The 18,369-nt window shown below is 41.3% G+C and overlaps 1 protein-coding gene across 1 annotated transcript in view; it reads right to left on the reverse strand.

Annotated features, from left to right (window-relative positions):
- Positions 1 to 7,151: 7,151 nt before the first annotated feature.
- WAPL (WAPL cohesin release factor) overlaps positions 7,152 to 18,369 on the reverse strand; it is a 100,173-nt gene continuing 88,955 nt past the window's right edge. The window contains exons 17-19 of the mRNA XM_081104452.1: positions 15,834 to 15,922; positions 9,995 to 10,090; positions 7,152 to 9,449 (exon numbers count right to left, since the gene is read on the reverse strand). Coding sequence (XP_080960578.1) covers positions 9,384 to 9,449; positions 9,995 to 10,090; positions 15,834 to 15,922 — 251 coding nt within the window. The 3' untranslated portion in view covers positions 7,152 to 9,383. The remainder of the gene's footprint in view (positions 9,450 to 9,994; positions 10,091 to 15,833; positions 15,923 to 18,369) is intronic.

Raw genomic sequence — 18,369 nt, forward strand, 5'->3', positions numbered from 1 at the left:
ATTACATTCACGCCCGCCTCTGTCACTAAATAATGACAATCTGCTCCCAGAGAGGCCCTTGGTTTCCACTGAGCCGGTAAGAGGTTGTCACAGCTCAGTGGGGTTTGCTGCAACACCGTTGGCTGTACCCAGGTCAGCATCAGGCACAGCTACCCTGTGCAGGCAGCTGCTAAGTAGAAATGCTAATACCACCAACTTTTGTCTATTCATTTGATTTTCTGACCTTTTAAATTTTTTAATACATGTGAATGGAATAAATGTATTCTCACTTAAGTGAAATCCAAATCAATACAGACTAAACAAAGTTCACCTTAACATCTCCCTTTGTCTTTCCCCACTAATCACTGTTAGGAGTTTAATAGGGAGCCTTCAAGAGCCTTCCCGTCTGTGCACTGACAAGTACATGTATGTAATATAAATATGCACGCTAGCTGATTATGACACTGTGCAGTCACTGCACATCTGAATCGCCCTCCACGCACAGCTCTGCAGAATGTTCATACTCACACTCACACAGTGCACGTGTTTTCCTACAAGTTGATGTCTAGGCATAAAATTTCTGGGTCAAGAGACACCATTAAGTTGATGTCTAATAAGGCTGTAACAATTTACACTCACACCCACAGTGTACCCTGGCCCCACATCCTTACACATTGCTATCAACCTTTTAAGCTTTCGTGCTGTATGAAAAATTACTGTGGGTCATTAATTGTAATAATACTGATTGGTGCCTACTGTGTGTCAGTGATGTTCCGTTACTACTGAAACTTACTGTAATGAGAGAGAGGGTCCTGCCTTCATGGGGTGTCATGCTAGTCAGAGAAAGATGATACACAGATAAATAATCCTATATAATAAAGAGCTAATATGCTAATTAGACCTGACAGCAGAACAACCTTCTGGAACGACCAGTGGGTGGGAGGTGGGGCCGGGAGGCAGCCGGGGCCACCACCTCTGCGGGGTGATCGAGGGGGCGGGGTCCACCTGCAGAGGGTGGCGGCAGCCGGGCTCCTGGGGCCGAGCCCCTGGCATGAATTTCATGCATTGGGCCTCTAGTAAAAATATAATATCTGGTAAGGAGGTGGTGAGAAGGAATTGGATGGGGATGATGATGAACTCAATGCAAAGAGCATGGGGAGGGTCACAATCATTCCAAGTTTGGAGCTCAGTGAAGGCCAATAAGCTACGAGAGCCTGATGGGTAAGTACAGGCTGTGGTGGCAGGGACCCAGGGCTCCCTGTAGACATGTCGAGTTGGAGAGGCCTGTTAGACATGGGGGGTGGGGGTGGGGGGACAGGGGTAGGCACCTGGATTGCACACAGATGACACTCAAAGCCATGCATGCGTTTGGAAGACCACTTTGGAGTGAGGGAGCCTGAGGCGGGCCACGCCCGAGACGAGGCCTCGGGGAGCTTTGCACATGGACCGGAGTGGTTTTTGTCCTAATGTGTGTTTCACTTGGTTGTGAGGTATTCACATTTTTATATATTGCTAGAGTCAACTCACTATTTTATTTACTATTTCACATCTAAATCACAAAAGATTGAGTTATAATTTTCTTTTTTATAATGTCCTTACCAGGTTTCAATGTGATGTACAAACTGATCCCACAAAATGGTTTGGCTGGGAAGTGGTTCCCTTTTTCTGTCCCCTTAAAGAGTTTGTGTAGGACTGTTTTTATTGTTCTTAAAATGGAAAAGTCACCAGTAAAAGTAAATGGGCCTAGTATTTTCTTTATAGGAAGGTTTATTATTATCATTATTATTATTGTTTGAAACATATTTTTATTGATTTCAGAGAGTAAAGGAGAGGGAGATAGAAACATCAATGATGAGAGAGAATCATTGATCAGCTGCCTCCTGCACGCCCCCTACTTGGGATCAAGCCTGCAACCCGGGCTTGTGCCCTTGACCAGAATCGAACCTGGGGCCCTTCATTCTGCAGGCCAACACTCTATCCACTGAGCCAAACTGGCAAGGGCGGGGGCGGTTTATTATTTTTAACAGATTTATGGAGGTATAATTGATATGCAATAAATTACATATATTTAAATGTTCAGTTTTATGTTTTGACATGGGTATAACAAATGAAACATCACCACAAGCGAGTATATTTTACCCCCAAAAGTTTTCTCATGACCCTTTGAATCCCTCCTTCCTGCAGTTCCCACCCACTACAAATCCACATAACCATTATGTGTATTGCATTTGTTTTGGTGAAGTGTCTGTTGAAATCTTTTGCCCATTTGTTATAGAGTTGTTTATTTTCTTATTATTGAGCTTTGAGAGTTCTTTATATATTCTGGATACAAGTACTTTTCTTGATAGACTTGCACATATTTCCTCCTAGTCTGTGGTTTGTATGTTCATTCTTTGAGCAGTGTCTTTCTAAGAACAGAAGTTCTTAATTTTGATATAGTCCTGTTTATCAATATATTTATCATTAGAATTCTGGAAATTATCTTGCTTTAAATATTTGAGGTCATATTATTAGATGAAAACAATGTTTTAGTATTTTTATCTTCCTGGTGAATTGACCATTTTATCATTAGGAAATGAAAGCATAATGTTTATGCCCGGCCAGTGTGGCTCAGTGGTTGAGCATTGACCGATGAACCAGGAGGTCACAGTTCAATTCCTGGTCAGAGCACATGCCCGGGTTGTGGGCTTGATGCAGGAGGCAGCTGGCCAATGATTCTCTCTCATCATTGATGTTTCTATCTCTCACCCTCTCCTTCTCTCTCTGAATCAATAAAAAAATATATTTTTTTAAAAAGAAAGTAAACTATTTATGATTCATAATACTTTTTGCCTCTAAGTTTCTCTGTTAATTTTTTCAGGACAGAAGTGGTTGTGAGAGGCAGGCTCTTCCTTTTCACCTCAGTTAGGCCAAATAATGCCTTATCCTGAGAGTTCTTTTTTTTTTTAATGCTTTTTTAAAAGTTTTTTTCAGCATTTTAATTATTTTCAGCAGGAGAGTAGGTCTGCATTTTTTTGCTGGTTCTTTGTTTTTTGATTTTTGTTAATCTGCCTTTTGATTTGTAACAAATTCTCTATGGTTTTGTTTGGATTTTCTTTGTAGACCATTAGTTTCAGGCGTTCCTTAGTCCTTCCCAGCTATTATGTCTGTAATTGTCTTGTTTCATCATGCTACTAGAGCCTGATGTTAACTAGAAGGACTAATATTGGGAAATCTTGTTTTGTCCCCAACTTTAAATCAAACGCTTCTAGGAATTTTACTATTAAGAATAATTTCTGGCCCTAACCGGTTTGGCTCAGTGGGTAGAGCGTCGGCCTGCGGACTGAAGGGTCCCAGGTTCAATTCTGGTCAAGGGCACGTACTTTGGTTGTGGGCGCATCCCCAGGGGGTGTGTGCAGGAGGCAGCTGATCGATGCTTCTCTCTCATCAATGTTTCTAACTCTTTATCCCTCTCCCTTCCTCTTTGTAAAAAAAAAAAAAAAATCAATAAACTATATTTAAAAAAAAAAAAGAATTTCTGGCCCAGCTGATGTGCTCAGTGGTTGAGCATTGACCTATGAACCAAGAGGTTTACTGGTTGATTCCAGGTCAGGGCACATGCCCTGGCTGCAGGCTCAATCCTCAGTAGGGGGCATGTAGGAGGCAACTGGTCGATTCTCTCATCATTGATGTTTCTATCTCTCACTCCCTCTCCCTTCCTCTCTAAAATAAAAATTTTTTAAAAAAGTAATTTCTGTAGCTTTTACTAGATACCTTTAGCTGTTTCAAGGAAGTTCCTATCCATTTCTACCTTGCTGAAAGGCGTTTTTCTTTAATATTGTTGAATTTGTTTTACTAGTATTAATGTCAAATATTCAAATAAAAGATCTCAGCTAATATTTTTAATATTTCAATATTATTTGAATTGAATGCGTTTTGTGCATCCATTGGGGAGGTACCATGTTTTCTTCCTAGAATAAAGGAATAATTAATAGAATAAATTGTGTGGTGAGTTACTAGTAGTTACTGATTTTTAAAAATGTTTTTATTGATATTAGAGAGGAAGAGAGAGACATTGATGTGAGAGAGTAACATTGATACGTTGCTTCCCATACTCACTGAGACCCAGGATGGAACCCAAAAGCTGGCACATGACTGACCAGGAATGAACTGGTGGTGACCTTTGGTGCACAGGTCAATGCCAACCACCAGCCACACCAGCCAGGGCTGGCTACTGATTTTTCTCATGTTAATTTACCATTGCATTCCCATGATACATCCAATTTGGACATCTTGTCTTCTCTTTTTATAAGTTGCTGCACCCAATTTGCTGCCATTCTAAAGGAATTTAGTGCCTGTATGAGCGGAAAACCCTGCAGTTTTCTTTTTCCCGTTATCCTTGTCTCAGTCTGTAGCCATTGTGTACAGACTTCAGACGTGAGACACACGCCTCCCTCTTTTTCAGTGCTCTAGAAGAGTTTACACGATTGGAATTATTTCTTGAAAATTTAGTGGAAGTAACTTTCAAAACCATTAACTTTGTGTTATATGTTAGAGAAATTTTTTCAATACGGATTGTTTTCCATTTCATTTCGTTTCAGTCTTTAATCCACTTTATTTTTCCAGTAAATTCATTTATCAAATTCATTAGCATGTATTTATTCAGGTATTCAGCTAATGTCTTTTGAGCTGTCGCCGTACTTACATATTCTTAATTTTAAAAATTGTACTTTATTCCCTCCTTCTTAGTCAGTGCCCCCAAAGTTAGATTATCTTGACCAAAGAATCAATATTTTGCCAAATTATTTTGTTTACCTTTTTTCTACTTATCAAAGGTTTATTCTGTAACTGTTGATCTACCTTTAAAATGGAGTTGGTATTTTAAAATTTTGTCACTTTGGTATTCAAATATAAACATTTAAGGTTAAACATTTCTCCTTAGGTATTTTGCTATATCCCATGATTTTTGACACATTTTACTTTTATCGTTTAGTTGTAATTCTTAAAAAAATTCCATTATAATGGAATTATATATATATATAATATATATATAACATATATATAATATATATATAATATATATATAACATATATATAATATATATATAACATATATATACATATATATGTATTTATTGATTTCAGAGAGGGAGAGAGCTAGATAGAAACATCAATGATGAGAGAGAACCATCGATTGGCTGCCTCCTGCACGTTCCCTACTGGGGGGATGGGGGGAATTGAGCCCGCCACCTGGGCACGTGCCCTTGGCCAGAATCAAACCTGGGACTCTTTAGTCCGCAGGCCGATGCTCTATCCACTGAACAAAACTGGCTAGGGCCCATTATAATTTCTTTAACCCATGAATTACCAAGAGATGTGTTTTAAAATTTCTAAACATAATGGAATTTTTCATCTAACTTTTGTTATTGTCTTTTAATTGTTGTGGTGGTTTTTCTCAGTGGATAGAGCATCAGCCCACAATACGCAGGGTCCCAGGCTTGATTCCAAGGGCATGTACCTCATTTGCAAGCTCAATCCCGGCCCTGGCTGGGGCTCGAACAAGAGGCAGCCAATCATCGACGTGTCTCATGTCCATTTCTCTCTCTCACTCCTACTCCCCTCCCTCCCACTCTCTAAAAATCAATGGGAGAAAAATATATCTCACTCTTCTTGTGAGAATAAAAACAATGCGTAAATTGTAACCATTTTCACCTTTGACTAGTTTTGCCTGTTCTACAGTTTTTATCAGCTGATTCATGTTGTGAGTTTTTACTTGGCTTCTTCCACTCAGCATTGAGATCCATCCACACTGCTGAGAGCCCATTCCAGTTCCTGCAAAGTAGTCGTCCACTGCATAAATGTGTCACCATTTGTTTAGCCATTGCCTGTTGAGGGAAACGGGTTGTTTCCAGTGTCTGGCTGCTGTTAATGGCTATAAATAATTTTTCACAAGTTTTTCTGTTGAATGTTTTCGTTTCTCCTAGGTAAAATGGAAATGTAAACTAAACTCAACGAACTCAGCAATATGAAAGGCATTCTTCCAAGGGTCCAAAATAGCCACAGTAGTCTGTTGTTTAGAACATTTAAAATACCCAAGGGAGTGAAAACAGAACTGTTTGCTAAAAGCTACCATTTACCATTCTAAGTCCGGAACCCCATGCTAATGCCTCACAGGCAGTTTTACTTGACCTTCACAACCCAAGGTCACACCACATACTATTTCCATTGTCTAGTGAGTAAACTGGGTAACAGTTCAGGAATTTGCTCAGTCAATAGGATAAACAGTACTAATACTTGAAGTGTATGTATGTGAGTTAGGTCTTTCTATACTCATAGCTTGCACCCTTAAACATGGCTCTACACTGTTAACGTAAGAGGGGAGCAGACAGGAACTCCCAGGAGAGGCCCTCCAACCCAGGTTTGAGGTTGAAGAGGCGAGCAGAGGTTGAGGACTCCACTTGTAAAAATGCAGGAAACTAAGGGCTGACAACTAAGAGACTGAAAAAAACTAAAAAGCAGTTATAAAAACTCAAAAGAAAAGTGATAGATCCTCCCTTCCCCCAACTGGTGGGCGGAGTATGATGTAACCTGCAGCCCAGAAATACCTGAGTGACTAACCAGGTACCTTATATGGACTATACATTGGACCACCAATCCACACCTGCCAAATACCCTAAGCCTTGTCCTATATGGGCCATGCAGTAAGCCACCAATCAGTGTGCGCCAAGTACACTAAGCCCCCCACCCCTTCCCATTCCGCCCCTCAAAAGGCGTGCCCACCCCTGCACGTACTGCTGTCCTCCCCTTGCCAGACAGCCCGGCAGGTCCTTCTCCTCTAATAAAGCCTGTAGTCCTGGTTTTCGGCCTCTGTCTGATTTTTCAAAAAGAAGTATTGGGTCATATTCAGAGGCAAAAAGACTAAAGCAACTTAATAAGCACACTTACCCAACTACACAATCAGAAAACGACTGTACCAAATGCAGCCGAGTTGCTGAGAGTTAGCGTTATATCCAGGTGAGTATTATTAAAAGCAGGGAGGGGTACATAATGCTTAGCAAACACTAGTTGTACAATTTTTATGTGTAAGTTGAAAATGTGGAATTCAAGTGAGACATTAGGCAGCAACATCAAGTCCGTGAGACTTCTTCCTCCAAAACAGTTCAATAGATTTATGTTAAAGACAACGTGTGTATTGAAAGTAGCAATTTTATTTGAGTTAAAATTATTTACAAAAAACCCAAAGACATACTTCATGAAACTGGTACAAACTATTTTTTTCCTGCCGTTGGCTTTTGCTCCAAAGATCACAGCTGAGAAATACTGTATAAAATAAGATTGGATTCAGAAAAGTACTCTACTGTTCTAATTTCCAACTGGTAGTATTTACAGAGATATTTACAATGGAAAAAAAGGTTACTTTAAAACTTTAATTTGTAAGTCAGCCTCAAGTACCCTAAAATGCAGAGTTCTCTGAGGGTTAAACACACAAATGCGCTGCAGCTGGTGAGGTGATGTCTCCCTCACCCCCCACCAAAATCTGCATCTATCAGTGCTTGACAACTAGTTATTATTTAAATAACAAAACAAAAAACTGTTAAACACCGAGGTAAATCAATTCTCAAATGATTACCAGTGTAACAGAAAAATGTAGTTCGCCCTGATTGTTCTCATCCCAATGTTTTGTATTTCCTACCACCTGCCAGTCAGCTTTTACCAAAAATCTGTTCCTTTTCCTAAATCAATGATTCATAAATATCAATGTATTTTAAAATAATTAAACAAAATATATCTAATTCCATTTTCTGGGTATCTTTTCCTGATATGCCTTTAAAATAGTTTGCTAAGCTAGCTTCTGTACTCAGGGCAAGTACAACCTGTCTTTCCCAAGTTACACTGGCATACTATGCTCTCCAAAGGTGATGGGTGGGGTCGGGGGAGGTAGGAGGGAGAAAACAATTTGCCCGGAACCAGTTACTTCCTTATAGATTTCCCAACAATCTGCATTATCAAAAATAGGAAGACATTAGAAGGCAGCCACTGCATTAAAAACATTACAGCTGGCACTGATACAAGAGCCCCGATTTGTCACTTTATACAAGGAAATAACAAAGTCTAAATGAGTAAATATTAGACTTTTAGCTATTTTCCCCAGTACACACCAAACTAATATTTTTATGGCTTCAAGTTTTACAAATCCAATGAAGAAACATGATATGACTACCTGAAAGGTATTTAAAAATATGAATGAAATAGATCTCTACAAGCCTGTATTCAGGCCGGATCAATTAAAGAAAAAATGTATAACCGGCAGTCTGAACAATAATACAAGAAACATTTGCAGTGTTGTGAAATTAAATGTGTGTTTCGTGTGTTCCATGACTGTTTTCCAAACAACACACTGCTCTGTGAAGTAAGAATCTAAATGGAAAAAAGGGTCTTTTCTACACCAGCAATTTAAGGCTTTGCGTTTATGCATTTGATCCTGTCACTCTATAGAAGAATATACACGTTATCTGGAAACATGAATTCCACATTGGTGTTTTAGCTTCTTATATTTACTGTACTGAGCATTAGAAAATACATCTAGAGAGTCCTCCCTCAAACCTTAATGTTTCAGGAGCCTCCCCAAACATGAAGCGTAAACTGCCCTGGGTTGTCAATTTTGCTTCAGCCTTTAACAGGGCGCATCATCTTAGATAACAGTCCCTTCAACTGTTAACTTGTTTTCTTGCGTCTATAGTTATGACTCACTATAGTATCATAATGAACATGGTCACGGTCTGAAAAGTGAAAAATAGTTTGACAACCTAAATCAAATCAAGAATAAAAAGTATGCTATTCATCCCTTGTGTCTTTGGATTCCATCTAATTTTAAATATAGACAGTAGTTCAGGGAACAACAAGAAAAATTTCACAAAATTATTAAAAGCTTTATTTACGATTGGAATCATTCAACAAAAAAAGCAAAAGCAAATGAGCCTGAAAAAGGAACTACGCTGTTGTCTAGAATGTCCTCAGAACATTCGATGCCTCAGTAGCTAAGCTGCCTCTGCACCTGGCTGGCATGACAACAGTGGCTCAACATACACAGCAGTTGCACTAACAGCAGCACAAATTCCCCCTAAATCTTGCCCAGAGTTAAGCAAGAGAACGAGGGGAGAGTATAAACTCTGCCAAAGTAAGTGTACTTAAATACTGCATGGAATTAACAGCCTGAACCTTTTCCCTCATTTTTGATAGTTGCAGATTGATGTAGTAACTGTCATTTAGCAAATGCAGAATGCATGACGAAGAAATCAGGAGGCCTTAGAAATCCAAACGTGAATGATACTGATGAATGTTCTTGGTATTCTTCAAGGACGTCTTTCGTGACTTCTCTAAGACCAGCTCCAGCATGGCTGAGCACCCGCAGCAGAGGTAAGCAGCTAGCAATGTTCCAAGTACTCAATCACTCTAGAGATAGACTTCTGGCCTGTGGTTCCAACAGCACACTGAAGGGGGGAGGGGGTCGGATGGGGAGAGAGGAAGCAATAGTTAATAGTTCACAAATTTGAGAAGTATTAGATTAAAGCATAAATTCTTTAGCTTTACTAACCTGAACACTGTGAATCAAAACACACTGAGACTACATTATGGCTTTGATAATATAGTTATCAATATATTTGGCCATTATAACAATTATCTTCAATAGAGCACACTTATTAAAAGAAGATCCCTTTTGCCCTGGTTGGGTTGCCCAGTTGGTTGGAGCATTGTCCCATATACCAAAAGGTTTGATTCCAGTCAGGGCACACACCCAGGATGCGGGCCTGACCCCAGTCGGGGGCCTGCAGGAGGCAGACCCTCCATCTTTCTCATCTCATCGATGTTTCTCTCTCCCTATCCCTCTCCTAAATCAATAAAAACAGCAAAAAATAATAAAGAAGATCCAGTTTTCTTTCCATTCACTATGGCCATAGAAGTTTTAGTTCCACTGTCATTAATGTATCATATACATATATTTAAAACCACAAAAGCTGTACTGGAAGCTACTTACAGTAAGATTCATAAAGTTCAGGAATTTTTTGAGCATCTCTGTCATTATTGAAAAGTCCCCTTCAGGCAGATACTCCCTCACAGTGGTCACATTGATCTGAGGAAACATCAGAGAAATACTGGTCAGCCCTGGTCAGTGTGGCTCAATTGGTTGAGCATCATCCCATGCACTGTAACACTGCCAGTTCGATCCCAGTCAAGGTGCGTATGGAGGCAACTGATTAGTTTCTCTCTCACATCAATGTTTCTCTCTCCCCCACCCCCACTCTCTGAAATCAGTAAAAACATATTAAAACATATATATACTAGTATATATGTATGTGTGTGTGTGTATGTATGTCAGGTGGTAGAAAACACGAGCTTGAAAAACAAACCAACAAACAAACAAAAACACGAGCGTGCACCTTGCACTGTGTTGATGGTTATGGGGCACACTGTGTTCCAAACCTTTACAGTTCAAGGGTCCTTGAACTCCTTGGCTAATATGCCATTTCCTCTCTTTCTTCGCTCAACAGTGCTTGCATGTGTGTGTTCCCTTCCCTATCCTATCCTAGCCACAGGAAGACAGGAGAAAGGCAAAGCTGGCAAAGGCTACACAAGAACTTTGTGTGCGCATATTGACTTTCGTAACTGCACAGAAAAATGCTTCAAACAACTAAATGTGCTGTTGACTGTGCTTGCTTGTGTGTGTGTTGAGGGGGTGGGGAGAGTGCCAGGAGAGGAGGAAGGAGTGCAGATTTAAAATGTTCCACTTCATGAACACCGACAATAAATAGGGTGGTGAAGGCTTGGGGCGGGAGACAGGAGCAGCCTAGAAGAGATCAATGGGGAGAAAGAGGGGACATATGTAATACTTTTAACAATAAAGATTAAAAAACAATGTTACACTTCAGAATGTACTCAGAGCTGCTTATGGAATAAAAAAAAAGATCAAAGAAAATTCCTCGCTCTAGCTGGTTTGGCTCAGTGGATAGAGCATCAGCCTGCGGATTGAAGGGTCCCAGGTTTGATTCTGGTCAAGGGCACATGCCAGAGTTGTGGGATCGATCCCCAGTGTGGGGGAGGCAGGAAGCAGCCAATCAATGATTTTCTCTCATCATTTATGTTTCTACCTATCTCCCCCTCTCCCTTACGCTCTGAACTCAATAATAATATTATATTAAAAAGAAAAAAAATTCCTCATGTTCCACAGCTGAATTCAACTAATTATGTAGGCTAAGAATTAAGTAGATCTTCCAAAAAGGCACCTAGCATAATCTATGCAAAGGAGCATGTCAGAAGCCAGGGAAGATTAAGGCATCTCCTCCCTTTATTGTTAGCAAGAGAGAGTCCAACTACTTATAAACCAATCTGTCAGGGAACATGTACGAGCTGCTTTACAAACTGTTGTCTTTCATCTTTGGCTCTCTGGGCAGCACCATGGTGGCTGCATGAACAAGCGCCTCAGGAAAGGCAGCAAAAAAAGGAGCCGAGAAGGAAGTGCCCAATCTACTCCCTAAGACGGGCCAGTGTGACCGGACAGCACCAGCTCTGTTCAATGTAAGAGATACTGGGAAACACTAGTCACGAGAACTCAAGGAACCAAAAACCGCATCTGATGTCTCAAGGGCTGTGGTTCTGAAGGAAGCCTAGCTGATCTGCAGGAGGACGAAGTTGCATTTAGAAAATCCGAGCGAATTACTGAAGATGTTCTGGGCAAAAACTGCCTAACTTCCATGGCGTGCATCTGACCGAAGACAAAATGGGCTCCATGGTCAAAAAAACACGGCAGACCATGATTGAAGCTCATGTTGAAGTCCACATGCCGATGGTTGTTTGCTTGTCTATTCTGTGGTTTTACTAAAAGTGCAACCACCAGATTCAGAAGACCTCTTAGGCTCAGCATCAGCTGGTCCGCCAAACCCAGAAGGTGATGGAAATCATGACCCGAGAGATGCAGACAAATGACTTGAAAGAAGTGGTTGTAAACTGAATCCAGACCCCATTGGAAAACACACGGAAAAGGCTTGCCAAGCGGTTCACCCGCTCCACGATGTCTTTGTTAGAAAAGTCAAATGCTGGAGAAGCCCACCTTTGAAGTGAGACAACTCATGGAGATTCATGGTGAAGGTCTCAGTTCTAGAAAAGCTACAGGTGCTAAAGGTGAACAAGCTGATGGATTTGAGTCCCCAGTCCAAGAACCTGTTTAAAATTCAGACTTTTAAGGACTACAAATAAAACATTTTATTTGTGGGGGGAAAAACTGTTCTATTTCAATATGTCTTTGAAATGCTTTAGATGTTCGTAAAGAACAAAAGGAAATGCTCTTCTTAAATGGTTCACCTGTAACAAAAACACACAAAAGACACGCTGTCCTGAGGACGGGGATTGGGGGGGGGGGGGGGGGGCGCGTGCAGGGCAGGAGCGCTTCTGGTTTGAGTTTTGTGATGGGACAAGGAAGGAGAACTACAGTTACTTTCTTTTAGGAAATGTGTTACCAGTCCCCTCTCCCTTTTTTAAAATTCTTCTGTCCAGGTACTTTTGAAATTATTAAGCAGCAAAATAATGGCACTAAAACAGTTTCAGAAAAGATCTAAAATAATGTTGCTAAAACAGCTGTATGCTAAGGTATGCATATCAATTGCCGTATTCTCTGTGAACCTCCCACCAAAAGCCACCACAGGTCCCCAGCACTAAGCTAAAGCACTTAAGAGATTTTACAAAACATTTATAAAATATACTGAAGTTGCCGAAACCGGTTTGGCTCAGTGGATAGAGCGTTGGCCTGCGGACTGAAAGGTCCCAGGTTCGATTCCGGTCAAGGGCATGTACCTTGGTTGCGGGCACATCCCCGGTGGGAGATGTGCAGGAGGCAGCTGATCGATGTTTCTCTCTCATCGATGTTTCTAACTCTCTATCTCTCTCCATTCCTCTCTGTAAAAAATCAATAAAATATATTTTTAAAAAAAATAAAATAAAATGGATTTAAAAAAAAATATACTGAAGTTGAAAGCATAAGGGTTGGGGTTACAGTAAAGCTGGATTTAAAAATGTCTCCAACCCATTTCTAGGGCAGAGGCATGACAGCACAGCAGTGGGAAGAGCCAGGCAGCAGTTACAGAAAGGAAAGGTGTGAGCAGCAAGGCCTCTCTGGGAAACTTACAAAGTACCCAAGGGTATGACGTCTGGGGTCTTGTCGCAGTAAAGAGAGTCATCATTCCTTACATGATGTGAGCCAAGGAAGATTGGTAAGAGGAGTTATGTGATCAAATATGCTCTTAAGGAAGTTAGCTATGGCGGCAGTGTGCAAGATTTCAGGAACGGAGAGAGTCCAGAGAGCAGCAAGGAGATTGACCACTGCGTGCGCTGGATGTCTGGTGGGCAATGGACAGTGACACCAAGTCTTCTGGGCTTCCTCTGCATGAGGCCCTTCATAAACCAGCATCTACTATTTGCAACTACCTGCCTTCTTGTCTCTCTCCCATCTACACATGGGGCAGCCAACCAATTTCCTTCACATTTGAGCTAGCTTTTTCGGTTAATCATAATGATCCCCTAGGCAACATCTGTCTCTATGAATTCATAAAATTCCCCACAATGCAGACACTCTTTAGAGATGAGAGAGAAAACAAATAGGAAAGATGTTTCAAGATAAACCACACAGGGTAATAAGTTAATTTCAAGAACCATTATTTAAGAAAGAACATGACTAAAACTAGGGTGTTTAATAGAACAGCCTAAAATTTACAGAGTATGTTCCCCTGCTTTTTTGAGATCCGCCTCCCCTTTGTTGGAAGGGCTGAGCTGAAGAGTCACAGAAAGGGAATAAAGATCTGGCAGGGTCTCCAGAGCCATGATGAGCCATTTGCTCTTGATCCTAATGCAGATGTGCCAGTAAGGGCCATGAACGACGGCGTGGGCTGGTGTGCTTTAGATCAGGGCTGGGCTGCAATATAAACATGGAGCGACAGACAAGAAAGATTCAGAAAGGACACAGGACTTAAGACACATGGCCATGGTGGGGGTGGGGGATGGAAGGCAATACAGAAAGCTCGATGGCAAAGATGACAAAGTGTCTGTGGGTGGACAGACCCACAGCATGAATACCTCTCCTAATTAAGCCCTACACACGATCACTGACAGTCTAACCTTCCCGTCTCAGAAAAGGGACGCTAACCTTCCCACTATACCACAGACCTCCACTCCTTCTTGGCTCCTGATCACCCTTTCATTTGAAAACTGGGCTCTTCTGCTGGTCCCTATCCTTAAACAACAACAACAAACAAACAAACAAACAAAAACAAAGAGCCCAGCTGGTGTGGCTCAGTGACTGGTCACGGCACATGCCCAGGTTGTGGCATCCCCAGTAGGAGGCGTGCAGGAGGCAGCTGATCAGAGATTCGCTCTCATCATTGATGTTTCTCTCTCTCTCCCTTTCCCTTCCTTTCTGAAATCAATAAAAATATATTTAAAAAACAACAACCTCCATGTGTCCTCCACCTAAAAGCAGACTGTCCCAAAGGCCAGAACCACCCACTTCTGTGCTCTCTCAGCACAGAACTGTCTGGACATTCATAATTCTTATAGTTAGATTACAATGATCTAAATCTCACACAGTAGCCCCATTTACCTGGCCAATGAGTAGTTCAAACAAAAGCATGTGGGCCAATATTGGCCAAGATGAGGGGAAGTCTACTTGGTGTAGTGGGTGTGAAGGGGTTCTAGAGGGGAAAAAAGCATTGCTCTTAAAAGAAGAAATATACAGGAAGAGGCCACCTTTACCTGCTCGGTACAGCTAGAGTCGGCACAGGGCCATGAGGGGAGCTGGCAAAAGAACGACAACATACAGAGGACAGTAGAGTCTAAAGACAGAAATTAGCCAAGTCCTTGGTATCACTGAGGCCAGGCTCTTCCACCTTGAGCCAGCTAAACACGGGTTTTATATTACGCTCTCTTTGACTTCAACCAGTTATGTGAATCGATTCACCATCCATTAGTCAAGAATGTTCTCATTTATCCATGTACTATTACTTGGAATCTACCTTTAAAAATTCATCAAATATTCAAAATAGTCACAGGAATGTAAAGTACAGAATAGGGCCCTGGCCAGTTTGGCTCAGTGGATAAAGCCTCATCGGCCTGTGACTGAAGCGTCCAGGTTCAATTCCGGTCAAGGGCACGTATCCCCGACCCCAGTCAGGTTGCAGGTAGGAGGCAACCAATCAATGTATCTCTCTCACACAGATGTTTCTCCTTCTCTGTCTCTCCCCCTCCCTTCTACTCTCTCTCTCTCTCTCTCAAAAAAAGGAAAAATATCCTCGCATGAGGATTAACTAAAAATAAAAAATAAAGTATAGAAGAGGGAATGCGGTCAATAATATTGAATAACTCTGTACAGTGGCAGCTGGCCACTGGAAACATTGGAACACTGAGTCAAGGATATGATCACCTAACCATGCTGTGCACCTGAACCAATCTATGTATATAAAAGCCTAAGCAACTGAACGACCAGTAGACCAGTCACTATGACATGCACTGACCACCAGGGGACAGATGCTCAATGCACAGGATCGGGCTCCCGCCTGTCTGGATTGGGCCTGCGGCAATCAGGCTGAAACTGGCTATCCGACATCCCCTGAGGGGGTCCTGGATTGCGAGACCCCCCATCGGTGCACAAATCCGTGCATTGGACCCCTGGTACAATATAATTGCAAAATAACATTTTTTAAAAGTTCACCACATATTTGAAAGTTTTAACATGGGGGGGAAAATAGAGTAACATATAAGTTAATTAAATAATGGTATGAAGCTGCCACAATGGAATCTTTTCAATACACATAAAACAGTGAACTCTTACTTACGGGACTCTCCTGGCAGAGACAACCAAGAAGCAGTGCTGTGTACGAGGCCACAATGCAATCTTCCATGTGTTTGCCAGCATGCTGAAGGGCTACGAATAAACAAAACACTGTAACAGTATATCAAAAAATAAAACCCCACGAATTCAACAACTCTGTTAGGTATCTTTTCTTCAAAACTATTAAACATTGATAAATGATGCTAGAAAAATGGGATATCCACAATTAACAAAAAATAGTAACTCAAATGGAAGATAATATAAGAGCTAAAGCCATAAAACTCTTAAAAGAAAACAGACTAGTCCTGACCAATATGGGTCAGTGGTTGCAGTGTCGTCCAATACACTGAAAGGTCACAGGTTCGATTCCTGGTTAGGGCACATACCCAGTTTGAGGATTCCATCCTCGGACAGGGTGCATACAGGAGGCAACCAATAGCTGTCTCTCTCTCTCTCCCTAAAAATCAATTAAAAACATATCTTCAGGTAAGGATTAAACTCAAACAAACAAACACCACAGACTAAATCTTTGTGACATTAGGTTAGGAAATGGTTTCTTCAACACTAAAGCCACAAATGATAAAATAAAAAAATAGGTACTTTTGTATTTCAAGTTACCATATACCATCAAGAAAGTGAAAAGACAACCCTCAGAATATATCTGCAAATCATATACCTGTGATCAGGGTCAGGTATCCAGAATAAATAAAGAATGTGTGCAGCAAAAAGACAAACTGATTTAAAACATGGGCATTTGGTCCTAGCTGGTTTGGCTCAGTGGATAGAGCATCGGCCTGCAGAATGAAAAGTCCCAGGTTTTCCGGTCAAGGGCACATGTCTGAGTTGCAGGCTCAATCCCCAGTGGGGAGGCAATCCCCAGTGGGGAGGGGTGGGAGGTGGGCGACAACGACTTATGCAGGAGGCAGCCAATTAATGATTCTCTCTCATCATTGATGTTTCTCTCTCCTTCCCGTCCCTTCCTCTCTGAAATCAATAAAAATGTATTTAAAACAAAACAAAAAAACAAAAGAACACAGGCATTTGGACAGATATTTCCCCAAAGATATGTAAATAACCATTAAGCATGTGAAAAGATGCTCAATACCATTTCTTAACTAGGGAAGTGCAAATCAAGTGACATACACCTTTACTCCCACTCGAATTGCTAAAATAAGAGACACATAACTCTAAGAAACTGAAACCCTTACATGCTGCTGGTAGGAAATTAAAATGGTGCAGCCACTTTGGAAAACATTTGGCAGTTCCTTAAAATGTTAAACATAGAATTAACAAATAATCTAGCAATTCCACACTTGGGTACATACCCTCCAAAATTGAAAATATATATGTTCACACAAAAACTTGTACATGAATGTTAGTAGCAGCATTATTTGTAACAACCAAAGATAGACACAAACCCAACTGTCCATCAACTGACAACTAGATAGACAGAACCTGGCTGGAGATCCTGGATAGAACTTGGCTGGAGAACCTGGAGAAAACCTCGCTATGCTGATCAACTGAATGCTCTCTCCATGTCATTCCTTCTTCGCCGACTCCAACCACACCTTTGGGAACCCCTGGACCTGCTGGGGTTGGACCCCATCAAATGGCGCCCGAACAGGTACCCCTTAGGTAAGCCCCCCCACACTCGGGATGGATAGGACTCCACCGTAGGAAAAGAGTGGGTAGTCTTCGCCGACTCCGTCCACACCTTTGGGAACCCCTGGAACAGGATTCCCCTAGGTAAGTCCCCCATTGAGAACCCCCACACTCGGGATGGATAGGACTCCACCAGGGTGCTGCAAACCCCCCTATAGAGGATAAGTAGGGTAAGAAGGTGGATAGTACAGAACTTAGATTGAGAAGATGTGCCATACTGAGTCCAAAGAAAGAAGACTCTGTATTGATCTTTAGATTAAGAAGATGTGCCATACTGAGTCTAAAGAAAAAAGACTCCATACTGATCTTTTAATACATATGCTTGCTAGCAGAGGAGTTAAGGTTACTCCCAGTCAGACGGAAAGTTTTATACAAGAAGTATGTCCATGCTTTTCTGAGGAAGAGAAGGTCAATGTAAAGGCATGGGAGGAGGTAGGCCCAAGGAGCCTTATCCTTAACCCCACTGCAGCCTTTCCACCCCGGGAAAGTACAGGACTGGCAAGCTTTCCCTAGGGTGATAGATCAGGACTCAGGTAATAGCGGAAAGCGCCAATCCTACTCTTAAAGTGGATACAAGAGAGCATTTGGGGTTTTTCTTTTTAATGTCTGTTTTGGATTGAGTAAATGCATTTTACTTAGTTTTAACACATCAAAGTTAGCCCTTGACACAAAAAGAAAAACTGACAATTGCATCAATATAAACCTTTTCTATAAAAACAAAAAAGGAAGAGAAGAATGTTATATGTGAAATATTTTTAAAAAATACAATGCAGAGGGTTGTACAGCAGCCAAAAGGCATCGGGCCTCCTGTACAATAGCCTCTGCTGACTCAGTCTGGTAGGAGGGTGCACAAACCAGACAGGCATTTTACCAGATCT

This window comes from Myotis nattereri (assembly GCF_964212035.1).
Source record: "Myotis nattereri genome assembly, chromosome: 13".
In the NCBI taxonomy this organism is placed as follows: domain Eukaryota; kingdom Metazoa; phylum Chordata; class Mammalia; order Chiroptera; family Vespertilionidae; genus Myotis; species Myotis nattereri.